Source organism: Tupaia chinensis, unplaced genomic scaffold, assembly GCF_000334495.1.
Source record: "Tupaia chinensis unplaced genomic scaffold, TupChi_1.0 Scaffold000266_1, whole genome shotgun sequence".
NCBI classification, from domain to species: domain Eukaryota; kingdom Metazoa; phylum Chordata; class Mammalia; order Scandentia; family Tupaiidae; genus Tupaia; species Tupaia belangeri.
The window spans coordinates 349723-365994 of record NW_006159746.1 but is presented as its reverse complement, the minus strand read 5'-3'; the positions used below and the strand labels follow the sequence as shown (position 1 = coordinate 365994).

Here is a 16272-nt window from a genome sequence, read left to right as displayed (position 1 = left end):
GGGGGTATTTCCCCCTTTCTGTCTCTCTCTCTGGTGAGTGCATGTGCCCTATAGCAAAAACCTCTCCAAAAAAAAAAAAAAAAGAAGAAGAAATCTAGCCCAATTTCCTCTTTCTGTCTCCTGCAATCAGTTTCACCTTTTGCCCTTCCTTCATGGGGTGTTCCCCACCAGATGTCTTGGATTTCCTAGCCTGCAGAACCATCAGACAAATTAAACTTCTTTTTTTATATATAAATTACCCAGTCTGTGGTATTCTGTTATAACAGCAGAAAATTTACTAAGATAAAGGACTTTTTTCCATTTTTTTATGTTTATTTCCATTGTGAGAGAGAGGGAAAGAAAGATTGAAGGATAGAGACAGAGAGACAATTCATTTTAGCATATAGTTATGTTACAGATTTTCGTATGTTGATTTTGAATCCTGAAACTTTACTGGATTTGTTTACTAGGTTTAACAGTTTTTCAATGGACGATTTAGGAGTGTATATATATATATACACACACATATATACACATATATATATATATATTTAAAGCCTATGTTCTCTGCTAAAAGGGATAATTTAGCTTCTTTCTAATTTGGATACCTTTTTTTTCTCCCTTTCTTTTCCCTAATTGCTCTTACTAGGACTTCCAGTCCTATGTAATTATATGTAATTTGCTTACTTTTTCTGTTTTTTAAGAGATTTTTGCTGTAGAGCACATAACCTCAGTGGTTAGAGAGACAAAAAGCCAGAAATCACTTCTCCACCCAGACAGAGGGAGATGGCTATGCTGCAATCCCTTCTTCTCTCAGGATTTTGGGTATGCATGCACACACACCATTGTGAGTTTTAAGCCACCAGGTCTAGGACTTAAACCTTGGTCAAATATGTGGGCCCAGCGATGTGACCATTACACCATCTCCTGGTCCCAACAGTTTCTAATTATAAAAGGATGTTGGATTTTGTCAAGTACATTTTGTCTGTTGAAATAATCATAACATTTTGACCTTCCCCCATTTTTTTTTTGGAGAGGTTTTTGTTCTAGGGCGCGTATGCTTGCCAGACAGACAGAGAGAGACATAAAGACAGAAAGCGAGAAATCACCCCCTAGGGGGGATGGTCACGCCGCAGTCCCTTCTCCTCCATTGGGATCTTGGGCACACACACACACGTGCCCGGTGTGAGTTTTAAGCCACCGGATCTGGGATGCGAACTGCAGTCGACTATGTGGGAGTCCAGCGACATAGCCATTACACCAACTGCTGGTTCCTTGACCTTCACTCTTATAATGTGATGTGTAATGTTTATTGATTGCATATGCTGAATCATTCTTATATATCTGGGATAAATGCCACTTGATTATTATGAATAATCTTTTTAATATATTGTTAAATTTATTTTGCTACCATTTTATTATTTTATTTGCATTATCAAAAATAGGGGTTAATATTTTTTAGGTTCTTTTTCATTTTTTTTCTTTATTTACTTTGTAATGTCTTTGACTTTGGTATGAGGCTTTGTAAAATGAGAAATAACCCTCCTTTTCAATTTTTTGCTAGTGATTAAGAAGAATTGTTATTAGTTCTTTAAATGTTTGATGTAAGTCAGCAGTAAAGCCATCAGTCCTGGGCTTTTCTATGTCAGGATATTTTTTATTATTGATTCAGCCTCCTTCCTTGCTATCAGTTTTCTCTTCAGATTTTCTATTTCTTCTTAATTCTTTTGGGCAGGTTATACATGCCAGAAAATTTACTCATCTTTACAGACTATTCATTTGCTGATGTGTGATTGTTCTAATAGTCTTATTCTTTGAATTTCCATGTTATTAATTGTAATGTCTCCTCTTTTAATTTTTATTTTATTTATTTTAATCTTTTCTCTTTTTCCTTATGCTAGCCAAAAGTGTGTCAGTTTTGTTTATTGTTTATTTAAAAAACTCTTAAATTTACCAATTTTTATTAAGTTTTTATCTTATGTATTTTTGCTTTAAAATTTATTATTTCCAGTCTTTTTGTGTTCTGGTCTTTACTATTTCATTATTATTTCCTTCTGCTAACTTTGGGCTTAGTTTGTTCTTGTTTTTTCAGTTGCTCTAGGTGCAGCCTTATATTTCTTATTTGAGATCTTTCTTATTACTCTTCCTCTTCTTCTTCTTTCTTTTTTCTTTGTTTTTTCTTATTTATCCTTTCTGAATTGATATCATCATCTTCATCATTATTATTGTATAATAATCTTTGTCTTCTTGAAAAGTTTTTATTTATGGTCTATTTTATCTGATGTATTGCTACTCTTGGTCTTTTTTGGTTTTATTTATATGGAATTTTTTTCATCCCTTTAATTTTAGTCTACATGTATCCTTATAGGTGAAGTAAGTTTCTTGTAAGCAACATATAGTTGATCTTGTTTTTTGTTTTTGTTTTCAATCCATTCAACTGCTCTATTTATTTTGAGACTATAGTCCATTTACATTCAATTAATAATTGGAAATAAGTGAAGAACATCCAAATGAGAACAGATGGTGGCTATTTATTCATATATTGCTAGAACAAAGAGATCAGCCACCATCTCTGGTATTCTGCAGAGACTCACAGGCAAGCAGGGAAGTGGTGAAACCTTATAGTGACAAGCAGTGAAGACTTCAGATATAATCTTATTGGAGGTTGTTAATATGGGGATACTAGGAATCAGCCAATCAGAAGTGGGGCATCCTATATGATTTATTTGAGATCACATACCTGGATTTCTGTAACTGGCCCTGAATTGGAAGTGAGGATAAAGTATAGGGAAGCTGTCAGCCATTGACCAAGTCTTGATCATAATGAATCAGTTGCTGCAGAGATAATAGTTTGGTTTTTTGGACTGATTGCTATAGCAGTTGTAGGTCAGACATCTGTTATATATGGTCTAGCCATTATTTATTTGCACATTCAATCTTCAAGGCTAACTTTTTTTGGTGAGGATTAAATTTGAATGGAAAGGTATGTCTTCGCTTTAAGGGGTTGTGGAAGTATGATTAGGCAGTAAGGAGAAGGCAGCAGTATCTGGAAGAGAAAACAAGGATGACTCTATTGATGTCAAGAATGTCCCAAATGATTGCCTTGAACTAGCAGAAGGACACTTGGAAAAATTTACTTCTTCAATCCTATCTAAATATAGTGTAGGATAATTGCTCTCCCTTTTCCTGACTGATAAACCGTCTATGTTGCTTTCACAAGAATCTTAAATTGCCTGTGTCCCTTCCTCTTCATTACATTTCTGCTACTGCCAAATAATTTAAAACATAAATACAGCCAAGTTATCCCATGTTTAAAATATTTTTATGGTCCTTAGTTGGTTTAAATGTAAACTTTTTGACATGATACACAAGATTCTTCAGAATTTAACCCCTGCATCTCTCTCTAGCCTCGTATCTTAAAGCATGCTCAAAGGAACAATTATCCTACTGAGAGTTTTACAAGATAAGGTGGGAAAATAGAAAGATGGTGGAGGACTCTAGCAGTTTGCAAACAATTGAGAAACTGATTCTCAAGTATTAGCTCTTACTGAAATACTTCTAAAATTGGTACCTGGACCAGCAACCCCAGCAATACTTGCCAAAGCCCATTTATATTTTAGCAAGCTTTCCGCAGTGATGCTGATATACACTAAAGTTCAAGAACCAAAAACTTAGAAAATTACAATGCACATTGGCATACTAAAGACTTCAAGAAGTCTGGAAATATCCTATTTAACTTAACTCAAGCAAATGTTTTGTTAGTTGACCATGGACTTGTGTGAGCTTCTGTTCATGTGTGAAAGAAAGAGAGAGAAAAAGAGAGAGGGAGAAGGTGAGGGAGTGAGGGGAACAGAGAGACTGAATCACTAATATTCAGTAGCATTGATGTCAGAGAACCACACTGTCAAAAGCTGTTGTAGCCTATCTTACTATAATTCTTCAAAGATGCATCTGTCATGTGCTTTTGAATTTACATATCCCATCTTCGTATTTCTCTGCCAAACCTTTCACATTTATGCTCATTGAACAAATAAATGGGGTGCCAAAAAATGTCATAGCCACTTTAATAGCACCTACATAAGTCCCAGGAACATGAAGCTATCATCTGTCACAGAAGAACATTCATTCTGCATGCAATGGTTCTCTCTTATTCTATTGATATATTGACCTCTTCTTGATACAATATGCTCATGTTCTCTTACTTTATATTATGAAAGTGTAGAATACATCTCATTAGCGTGTCTGTATATGTATTTTCATAAACATGTATAAACATGACCACTGGAAACTTTAGCTGATGCTATACCATGGCAAATTACCATTTTCAAAAATTCCCTCCATTATCCCATCACAAACTTTCTTCCAAGTCTTTTTTTTTTTTTTTTGGAGATTTTTTTGATATAGAGTGTGTGTGCTCTCCAGAGAGACAGAGACAAAGTGAGAAATCACCCCCTGGGGGGGATGGCCATACTACAGTCCATTCACCTCCATTCTCCTTAACCCAGTGTGTTTCAAGCCACCGGATCCAGGACTTGAATCATGGTAAACCATGTGAGAGTCCAATGACATTACCATTATGCCATCTGGATAGGTCATATTTTTATAAATGTAGCACAATTCTTATGTGTTATAATGAGTTTATAATTACTCTATTTTCTTATTATCTATATCATTTCACAACAGTTTCAGTTCTTGTGAATATACATTACTAGCTTTTCTAGATTTCTACTGCCTTTACCTTAAAGTTTCTAATCATAAGGTCAAATACACTAGTATATTTCTAGGCTATATTAATACAATTTTACTTAGAAAAGTTTAATTCTTTGACCAGCAGTTAGCGTAATGGCTATGTCGCTGGACTCCCATGTAATCGACCATGGTTTGAGTTCTGGACCCGGTGGCTTACACTCATGCCAGCGGCATTTGCGTGTGTGCCCAAGATCCCAAGAGGAGAATGGAGGAGAAGGGATTGTGGTGTGCCAACCCCCCTGGGGGGGTGGTGGTGGTGGTTCTCGCTTTCTGTCTCTCTGCCTCTCTCTGTCTTTCTAGTGAGCCACATGCGCCCTATAGCAAAAAAAACCAAACGGACAAAAACTCTGCCCCCCCCCAAAAAAGGATAAATAAAAAAAGAAAAGAAAAGTTTAATTCTTAAGAAACTGAGTAAATTAATATACCTTATTATACCATCCTTTTATATGTGCAGTTCATTAAAATAGAAAGTGGAGTGAGCCTGGCTTATGCTATTGTGTGCTATATAAAAACAATGATTCAGCATGCATATGAGTTTATTCTGATGCTACATACTGAATTTGATACCCCAAAATGGCACCATTAATAATCCCCCAGTGTCATAAAAAATGATGAGATTACAATCTGTGATAACTAAGAGACTTTGGAATTAATGCAAATTGAACTACTTCTGTCTCTCCTTTCCACATCACTCCTTGCAGAACAATGACAAATGGCTATGATGCTAGACATATCATCTGTAGCAATTTCCCTTTCACTTAACCACATTATTTAAAATGTATAAGACATGTAGCTTGGCTATGTGTACATCATGGTGATTAATGATAGTGTCTGAATATAGTCCACTGAGACCATCAGAACTAATTTTAATTACAGCTTTCACAACTCACCAGATTCTCTATATTTTGAAATACTTTATAGAGAAAACTGTTGAACTTAATATAATGCAAAAATAATTTCTTTTTTTTGAGTTTTTTTTTCTTTAGGGCACATGCACTCAACTGGAGAGAAGGAGAGACAGAGGCAGTGAGAGGGAAAGTGAGAAGTCACCCCCCAGGGAGATGGCCACACTGAAGACCCTTCTCCTCCATGCTCTTCTCAGGATCTTGAGCATGCATGCACACACACACACAGCCTGTTTTAGTCACCGGGTCTGAGACTCAAACCGAAGTCAATCATGTGGGGGTCCAGTGTCATAACTGCTATACCGTCTGCTGGTCCCAATATGAATATTATTGTGACCAAGATAAAGTCTTGTTAAGCTAAAGATAAATGTCAATAAAGAATTTCACTTTAGTTAGCAGCGTTGCATATTTGTAAGCCAGTATCATTGTCTTTTTTTCCTAAAAATCTGGCATACTTTGGTATACCTCAGGAATTAAAAAAGGAATCCTGTAAAGGAGAATCAAGTGCCTCTCAGGTATTAGTTATGCAAAGTTCTTAAGTTCCATTTTTTATTGCTTATAGTTCATTCTGGCTATTTGAAGTAATTTATATTAGCTTCTAATTTCTTACTATTTTAAATTTAGCTCTACAAGTCTTAACATCTGCTGCATTTTGAGCCTAAAGGTAAATTAACAGGTTTTGGAAGTGCCCCAGAAAATTGCATGTCTTTAGAGCTATATTGTAGAAAGTGTGTAGAAGTCTCCAGTCATAAATGGATTCACTGTGGGGCTATATTTTAACTTAAATGGGAACAATAATAGGATGATTACTCATTCAAATATCCTTACATGTCCTGAAGAGCACTAGATTTGTATATGCAACCTTTCAGCAGAAGGTGGTGATCTTCTTTCTAGTCATGGTAGAAGACGTGGCAATTATATGTGGCAATAAATGGGGCCAAATAAAATCTAATGTATATTTTACATCAGAAGATGTTTTTAGATATCCTAGATCTATAAGTTTATAAATAATTCATCAAAAATAGTCATTGAAGCCATGTGCCTCCCACTTACTTGTGTAAAATGTATCATTATAATTTCTTCCCTGATTTTAAAATGTAAAACAAGTGCTCTTAGAGAAATACCCACCAAAATAAATAATCAGAATAACTTTTTTGTTTGTTGGAATTAATAGTACGCATTAAGTATAAAATTTACATGTGAAACACTTCAAGATTGTATTGCACTCTCTCAATCCCAAAGTAAATTTAGATCATCTCAGGCCACATTCTGATTTCTAGAGGTGAGAAATTTGAAGAATTCAAGCAGTGTTGTAAACTGAGAAATATTCAAAGGTGTTTTAAATAAATGCAAATAAAAGGGAAAAGGTAGATCTACAAAATTATAGTTAATTAAATGCATCTTATGAGGAATATTGGAGTGTTTCAGTCAATTCATATTGCATATATAGATTGTAGAATTTGACAGGACTGATTTTGTAACTGAGTAACTTTGAGTTCTGCATACATACTATTGATATTGCTTTAGATAAAACATATAGACAGGATTGGGGCCAGTAGGTGGTATGGTGGTTAAGGTGCTGGACTCTCCCATGACAGACCATGGTTCAAGTCCTGGACCTGGCAGCTTAAAAATCACACCAGGCATGTGTATACATATGTGTGCCCAAAATCCTGAGAGGAAAATGTAAGAAAAGGTATTGTGAAGTGCCCATCCCCCAGGGGATAGGGTGCGGGGATAATTTCTCACTTTCTCTCTCACTGTCTCTCTCTCTCTCTCTGGCTTGTGAACACACCCGATGGCAAAAAAAAAAAAAAAATAGGATTAATTTCACACATATAACTTTCTGTTCACATAAAATTTAGTCTTTACTTTTGGAATAGTCACATTGAAGGGATCATTTTTACAATAATGATTCCTAGGGTCATGAATTGTAACAAAGGCAAGAGAAACCTGCATTCTAGATTGAATGAATGAATAAATAAATAAATAAAAAGTGATAGAAGCCAAATTAATTTTAAAAAAGAAAGCAAGCAAGCAAGAAAGAAAGAGTACCCAAACTACAAGCTTGGCCACCGTGAGTTCATCCTATGGGGTGCCATTCACTTGAGGTGCCATTTAATGAAGAAAGGAAATTGAGTGTAATATTTTGACTCACATGATCAGGAGTTTTTTCATGATTACTTTTCTCTGACTTTCACTTAACCACATTATTTAAAATGTATAAGACATGTAGCTTGGCTATGTGTACATCATGGTGATTAATGATAGTGTCTGAATATAGTCCACTGAGACCATCAGAACTAATTTTAATTACAGCTTTCACAACTCACCAGATTCTCTATATTTTGAAATACTTTATAGAGAAAACTGTTGAACTTAATATAATGCAAAAATAATTTCTTTTTTTTGAGTTTTTTTTTCTTTAGGGCACATGCACTCAACTGGAGAGAAGGAGAGACAGAGGCAGTGAGAGGGAAAGTGAGAAGTCACCCCCCAGGGAGATGGCCACACTGAAGACCCTTCTCCTCCATGCTCTTCTCAGGATCTTGAGCATGCATGCACACACACACACAGCCTGTTTTAGTCACCGGGTCTGAGACTCAAACCGAAGTCAATCATGTGGGGGTCCAGTGTCATAACTGCTATACCGTCTGCTGGTCCCAATATGAATATTATTGTGACCAAGATAAAGTCTTGTTAAGCTAAAGATAAATGTCAATAAAGAATTTCACTTTAGTTAGCAGCGTTGCATATTTGTAAGCCAGTATCATTGTCTTTTTTTCCTAAAAATCTGGCATACTTTGGTATACCTCAGGAATTAAAAAAGGAATCCTGTAAAGGAGAATCAAGTGCCTCTCAGGTATTAGTTATGCAAAGTTCTTAAGTTCCATTTTTTATTGCTTATAGTTCATTCTGGCTATTTGAAGTAATTTATATTAGCTTCTAATTTCTTACTATTTTAAATTTAGCTCTACAAGTCTTAACATCTGCTGCATTTTGAGCCTAAAGGTAAATTAACAGGTTTTGGAAGTGCCCCAGAAAATTGCATGTCTTTAGAGCTATATTGTAGAAAGTGTGTAGAAGTCTCCAGTCATAAATGGATTCACTGTGGGGCTATATTTTAACTTAAATGGGAACAATAATAGGATGATTACTCATTCAAATATCCTTACATGTCCTGAAGAGCACTAGATTTGTATATGCAACCTTTCAGCAGAAGGTGGTGATCTTCTTTCTAGTCATGGTAGAAGACGTGGCAATTATATGTGGCAATAAATGGGGCCAAATAAAATCTAATGTATATTTTACATCAGAAGATGTTTTTAGATATCCTAGATCTATAAGTTTATAAATAATTCATCAAAAATAGTCATTGAAGCCATGTGCCTCCCACTTACTTGTGTAAAATGTATCATTATAATTTCTTCCCTGATTTTAAAATGTAAAACAAGTGCTCTTAGAGAAATACCCACCAAAATAAATAATCAGAATAACTTTTTTGTTTGTTGGAATTAATAGTACGCATTAAGTATAAAATTTACATGTGAAACACTTCAAGATTGTATTGCACTCTCTCAATCCCAAAGTAAATTTAGATCATCTCAGGCCACATTCTGATTTCTAGAGGTGAGAAATTTGAAGAATTCAAGCAGTGTTGTAAACTGAGAAATATTCAAAGGTGTTTTAAATAAATGCAAATAAAAGGGAAAAGGTAGATCTACAAAATTATAGTTAATTAAATGCATCTTATGAGGAATATTGGAGTGTTTCAGTCAATTCATATTGCATATATAGATTGTAGAATTTGACAGGACTGATTTTGTAACTGAGTAACTTTGAGTTCTGCATACATACTATTGATATTGCTTTAGATAAAACATATAGACAGGATTGGGGCCAGTAGGTGGTATGGTGGTTAAGGTGCTGGACTCTCCCATGACAGACCATGGTTCAAGTCCTGGACCTGGCAGCTTAAAAATCACACCAGGCATGTGTATACATATGTGTGCCCAAAATCCTGAGAGGAAAATGTAAGAAAAGGTATTGTGAAGTGCCCATCCCCCAGGGGATAGGGTGCGGGGATAATTTCTCACTTTCTCTCTCACTGTCTCTCTCTCTCTCTCTGGCTTGTGAACACACCCGATGGCAAAAAAAAAAAAAAAATAGGATTAATTTCACACATATAACTTTCTGTTCACATAAAATTTAGTCTTTACTTTTGGAATAGTCACATTGAAGGGATCATTTTTACAATAATGATTCCTAGGGTCATGAATTGTAACAAAGGCAAGAGAAACCTGCATTCTAGATTGAATGAATGAATAAATAAATAAATAAAAAGTGATAGAAGCCAAATTAATTTTAAAAAAGAAAGCAAGCAAGCAAGAAAGAAAGAGTACCCAAACTACAAGCTTGGCCACCGTGAGTTCATCCTATGGGGTGCCATTCACTTGAGGTGCCATTTAATGAAGAAAGGAAATTGAGTGTAATATTTTGACTCACATGATCAGGAGTTTTTTCATGATTACTTTTCTCTGATTCTCCTGTTTGACAATGACATCTAACTAAACTTAACCCTTTTAACTTTTTCTTTTGCATGTTGCTTGGCCTTGTGTGCAGAGTAAGAAACAGGACATTCCTCGAGAAGATCAGGGACCCACAACCAAGAACTTGGATTTTTGGCCCCAACTTATTACCCTAATGGTCACTATTATTGATGAGGATAAAACTGCCTACACACCTGTCCTGAATCAGTAAGTACACTGTTTTGGAAATGAATGCATTCTATTCCAATAAACTGAAAAAAATACATACATATTTTATGAACAGCTTATACTTGGAGACAGTGACAAACTTTTAAAAAAATAGTTCTAGAAAACAAAGTATTTTTGGAAGCCGGCAGGTGGCATGGTGGTTAAGGAGCTGGACATTCCCACATGGTTGACCATGGTTTGAGTCCCGAATCTGGTGGCCTGCTTTCTCACTTTCCCTTTCTCTCTGTGTGTGTCTCTCTCTGGTCAAATTAAAATAAGTGAATGAATAAATAAACATTTTAAAAAAAGAAAACAAAGTATTTTTATATTTTATTAGTAAATATCAATTCAGTAATATTATGCATTTTTAATTTGAGCCCCATAGAGTATAATTCTTAGAATATAGAGATACTTATTTCCCATTATTTGATTTTTAGTTATATTTTATTTATTAAATTTCCTCTTTACTCTGGTACCTTTCATAATGCTCTCAAAGTTTCAAAAGCAGGGGAGTACACTCTCTCAAAACTAAAAGAAATCAAAGAGTTAATGCTATACATATTTCCTTGTAGATTTTATAATAATGAAGAGTTGTTTAAAATTTTGCTTTCAAAATAGTCATGCAAATTGGATTTAACAAATTCAATATAATATTTAATAGAAAAGTCAATTTTGCAAATTATAATCTAAAGTCTGTGCCTCCAAGATAAAATAAATGGATTAAAATTCATGGATGTTCTGTAACAGTCTATAAAAATCATCATTTTATCAAACACCACTAGCTTCAAGACTTTGGGCAAATTATAATTTTCCTGGGTCTCTGTTTTTTATGTAAAATAAAGATATTGTTCCCAGAGTCAATCCAAGTTTAATGTTGCACATTTACATTTTATTTCACACCCTCACATGTAAGACTACCAAAAAAAAAGAAAGAAAGGGACTGGTGATCTGATTAACGAAGAGGGTATCCTGACATGATGTGGGCAAGAAGGGTTGCAGGAATAGACAAACCATGAAGTAGATTACATTTACTATGGAGAGTTGGTTTTATCATGTCTTATATTCTATACTGGTCAAGACAGTTAGCATCAAAGTTTACATTGAATACAATTTAAATTCCAATCACAAAAGCGAGAAATTTAAGTATCCTGAAGGACCGAGGCTATGCTCTAAACCCCACTTTCCAGACCCCAGAAACACTCAGACAGAAGCCATTTTAGATATGAGGTGTGTCCTGCTGTGTTCAGGAACCTATACAACTGAGGCTCTGCTCTAAACCCCATCTTCCAGATCCCAGAAATATACAGACGGTTGCAGAAACCTTTTCTAAGCAAAAATAAATTCACTACCAACTGACTAAAATTTAGAGAGGAAAGACTGCAAGTGAGCTGCAGGGAGAAGGATGGAGATATGCAACTCCTCATCTCCCACACACCTCTGAACTCTCAGCTGAAACCTTGCAGCTCAGCCCAGGCACACGGTGTAATATCCAGTTCCAAAGTCAAAAGTGCCAGTTGCATGGCGAGCATCAGGGAAATGGAACCACAGAGAGATAGTGGATTGCCTCCTCCTGCATACTTCTGAAGCTCAGAATTAACTCCAGGAAAGAAGGAAGAAATGTATAATCCATCACACTTAAGAGGCACAAGAATTATGAGAAACAGAGAAAATATCTCCTCCCCCAAAGGAAAAGAACAACCCTTCATCATCCACATATAGAACAATGGAACACGTGGAAATGTCCGATATAGAATTCATAATATTTATAGTGACAAAATGAGATGCAAGAGATGAGGAACCATAAACAGAATGTGCAAGAGAAAGATCCAAGTTCCAGGAGGTGAGGAAGTTCTTCCACAATCTGAAAGAAGAAATAAACACGATAAAAAAGAATCAAATGGAGCTGCTAGAGATGAAGGCTGTAATACAGGAAATCAAAACCTTCCTCGAAAGTATTAAAAGCAGATTAGACCATGCAGAAGATCGAATCTCAGATGTTGAATATAAAAAGCTCCAATCTAGAAAGAAATCATCTAAAAGAAGAAAATAATCCCCAAAAATGAGAATAATATACAAGAAATACTAGATACCATTAAGTGCCCAAACATCTAGATAATTGATATCCCAAAAGGTGAAGAAACTAATAAGGGCATTGATAAATCTATTCCATGAAATCCTAGAAGAAAACTTTCCAAATCTAGAGAGGCATTCAAATATCCAGACACAAAAAATACAAAGAACCCATAATAGAATCAACCCAAGAAGATCTTATCCAAGGCACATCATAGCCAGATTGGACAAATCCACAGACAGACAATATACTAAAATTGTCAAGAGATAACTCTCAAGTCATTTACAAAGATTATCCCATCAGGCTAACATCAGACCTCTCATCAGAAACAATATGAGCAAGAAAAGAATGGAAAAAAAAATTCAAAGCATTAAGTGAAAAACAATTTCACTATACCCAGCAAGACTATCCTTGATATGGAAAGAAAAGATAAAAAAAAATTCTCAGATAAACAAAACCTGAAAGAATTTACCAACACCAGACAGGTTCTTTAAGAAGTTCTGAAGGGAGTGCTTTGCCAGGAAAACTAAAGACACATTGACAGAAATAAGAACAAAAAGCAACCAAGAAAACAGCCAACGTAAAGCTAGCGACAAGTTCAGAAATATCAATAGTAACACTGAATGTTAACTTCCAGGATTAAGTGGAAACATCAGACCACAGTAACACTGTAAATTCAACAGAAGAGAGATTAATTACATGAGACTGAACTGGTGAAATAGAATTTTATGACTTTGACTAAAACATTATTGATTTTTTTTACTATGCTTTGTTTTCCAGACTTAAGGATTTTGCTTTCTTTTAAGCTATTGATAGCTTTAGCATTTTGTTAAAATGTTGTTTCTTTCTTTATTTAAATTGAAATATAAGCTTTTCTCACTTCCTGATCCCTCTGGAATTGGAAAATATTGGGAGTATTCTTATTTTGTGGCAGAAGTGTTATTTGCGTAAGTTCAATAATACCTGTTGCCTTGAATCAGAAATTGGAAATACTCATTACTGGACAGGGCTTTGACTGGAATGTCATATCTGAAATATAACCAGAAAACTATAGAACTAAGGTAGATTTCAAGAAAGTCAACAGAAGCTCTTAGAAAGATAGCCTGGCACCATAAACAGTTCTGCCTGACAGAGAGGATTAGAGAAGCCATATGAAAGAATTTATACCATAAAATAACCTGTACTTTTCTAACCCAGCACTGTAACCTGTAGAGACTGCAAAAGAGCAGTCACAACCAGAGGATTACCTTGAGGAAGACTTTGAAGGAAGAAAAAGAAACTATTCTTTGCTAGCAGATGGTATACCACAGAATACTAGATAGGGCTTAGTTGGGAAGGTTCATTTGTGAATTGTGTGCTGGGTGTTTGTTTTTCAACAGTTTGAGTCATTGACATGTAAATATTTTCTCAAAAATATTTAGACCATACTGTCGCTATTGTTATAGAGTCACAAACAAAATTATAAAAAATATTATGAAAATTATCTTTTTTTTCTGGGGAGGAGAGGTTTTTGCTATAGGGTGCATGTGCTTGCCAGACAGAGAGAGACAGAGAGAAAGAAAGCGAGAAATCATCCCCTGGAGGGATGGTCATGCCACAATCCCTTCTCTTCCTTTCTCCTCTCAGGATCTTGGGCACGCATGCATGTGCACCCGGCATGAGTTTTAAGCCACCGGGTCCAGGTCTTGAACCATGGTTGACTACATGGGAGTCCAGCAACATAGCCATTACGCTAACTGCTAGTCCCTAAAGTTATCTTTAAAATTCAGTTTTTTTAAATTTTGAAAGTTGTTTATTAACTGTCAAGAACTGTTGAGTCTGAGCAAAACTTTTTTTGAATGTAAAGTAAATGGTTGTGGAAACATGTAAAATAAATAAATATTAAATGTAAAAAAAATGATTCTAATATGTAAAATTCTGTAGAATATTAATAGATAAGATTTTCATTTTAAGTTACATAAAAGAAATTTAAGTATGTTAATTTTCTCTCTTTCCTGCCTCTTAACCACCCTTTTTTTGCCTGTCCCAAATTCCTCTTAATTGTGGAGACAGTGATCCCATCTCTGATATGCAACTCCTGTAACATCCTGTTTGCCTTTGACTTTCTTTTTCCTTTTCTTCTCCTAATGGCCAGTGTCTCCTGATCACCATTCTCTAAAGACTTCACTCATTTATTCTCTTCTGTTAGGAGTAGATCTGTCTTAATCCATGACATGCATTCATCATGGGTTTTGTAGAGGGCTTTTTCATGTCTCTGGCAGCTTTGTGGAATTGATTTACTTTCTAATTCATACTTCAGACTTTCTTAGTGACATAATAAGTTTCCTAAAACTTGGGAGACCAACAGCTAATTTATTTTAAGACTGTGCCCTTAGGCTGGGATAGACCATTTGATAAATGACTATATTGAATTAAAAAAAGAAAAATCTGCCTAGAAGTACCAATTAAAAAGTTAGTTGAAGGGACGATGGGTACTGTGGTGGTTAAGGCGCTGGATGTCCACATGACTGACTACAGTTTAAGTCCTGGACCTAGCAACTCTCTCTCTGGTGAATTAAATAATAATAATAATAAATTATTATTTTAAAAAGAGATTTTTTTAATTAAAGAAATTTATTATTTTTACTAAAGCTCTTAGATGAAGATATAACAAAGAGATACATTATAAAATCATGAAATAAATTAAAATTTTTCAGATTTATTTTTAGCTACATATTGTGAAAAAATTTACAAGATTTTAGTTGAAGTTTATGTAACTGTATTAAAGGAAGTAAGTACATTTAGTTATGGCAAAAGAATAAGCAATGACATATGAATTAAAAATAATGACATTGTTTCATTTTAGATTTTATTTTTAACGTCAGAGTTAGAGCCATTTTACAGTTTAGTCCTATACCACTAAACATTTTGCCAGTTTGGAATTGTGTTTCCTCATTTCTTAAAGATATTTTAAAGTTCCCCTGCTTAATGAAGATCTTTCTATTGTGTTTATTACTTGATTTAATCAATGCTCTAAGTGAACTCATTGGGAGATTGAGGTGTGTCTTAGTGACCAGTGTTGCACTTGTATACCATGTAGTGAGATTTCCATTCACATCCATTTATTTGCATGATATGTCATTATACACAGGTTTCATTATTTATGTTATTGGTTACTTAGACTAGCTCAGTGCAAAAGTAGAAAATCCAGACCACCAGGATCTCGATCACATGGATCATCGGAAAAGTCATGATGTATTTTTTTCTGTGCAAAAATGTATCATGATTTTTCCTAAAACTTAATAGTTAAATTTTCAGATTCTAAACCTCATCCTAATGTACTCAGAAAATCAAAAGTTGGCATAGAAATCTGAAAGACTAAAAAGAATCCTTGTGACCAACAGATGGTATAGTGATTAAGGTGCTGGATTCCCACATGGCCGACTGTGGTTTGAGTCCCAGACCTGGCAGCTTGAAACTCATAGCAGGAATGTGTTCATGCATGCCCAAAATCCTGAGAGGAGATTGGATGAGAAGAGAGTGCAGTGTGACCATCCCCCCTGGGTTTTGTTTTGTTTTGTTTTGTTTTCCATTTTCTGTCTTTTTGGTGAGCATGCATGCCCTATAGCAAAAATCTCTCTCTCTCTAAAAAAAAGGGAAGATCCCTCATGTGTCTTGTGTACACTAACATCTGAGGGCACCAACATGTCAGGGTAAAACAAGTTTTGATTTTATTTTGAAGGCAATGGCGAATGAGTGAATAACTTAAAAATACAGGACATTTAAAAAAAATCTCTTTCAATACAGTAGATAATTGCCATAAATGAATGAA

The 16272-nt window shown here is 34.9% G+C and overlaps 1 protein-coding gene across 1 annotated transcript in view; it reads left to right on the top strand.

Annotated features, from left to right (window-relative positions):
• Positions 1-16272, top strand: part of UNC13C (unc-13 homolog C) — a 656973-nt gene that overhangs the window by 396187 nt on the left and 244514 nt on the right. The window contains exon 17 of the mRNA XM_006149494.1: positions 10257-10390. Coding sequence (XP_006149556.1) covers positions 10257-10390 — 134 coding nt within the window. The remainder of the gene's footprint in view (positions 1-10256; positions 10391-16272) is intronic.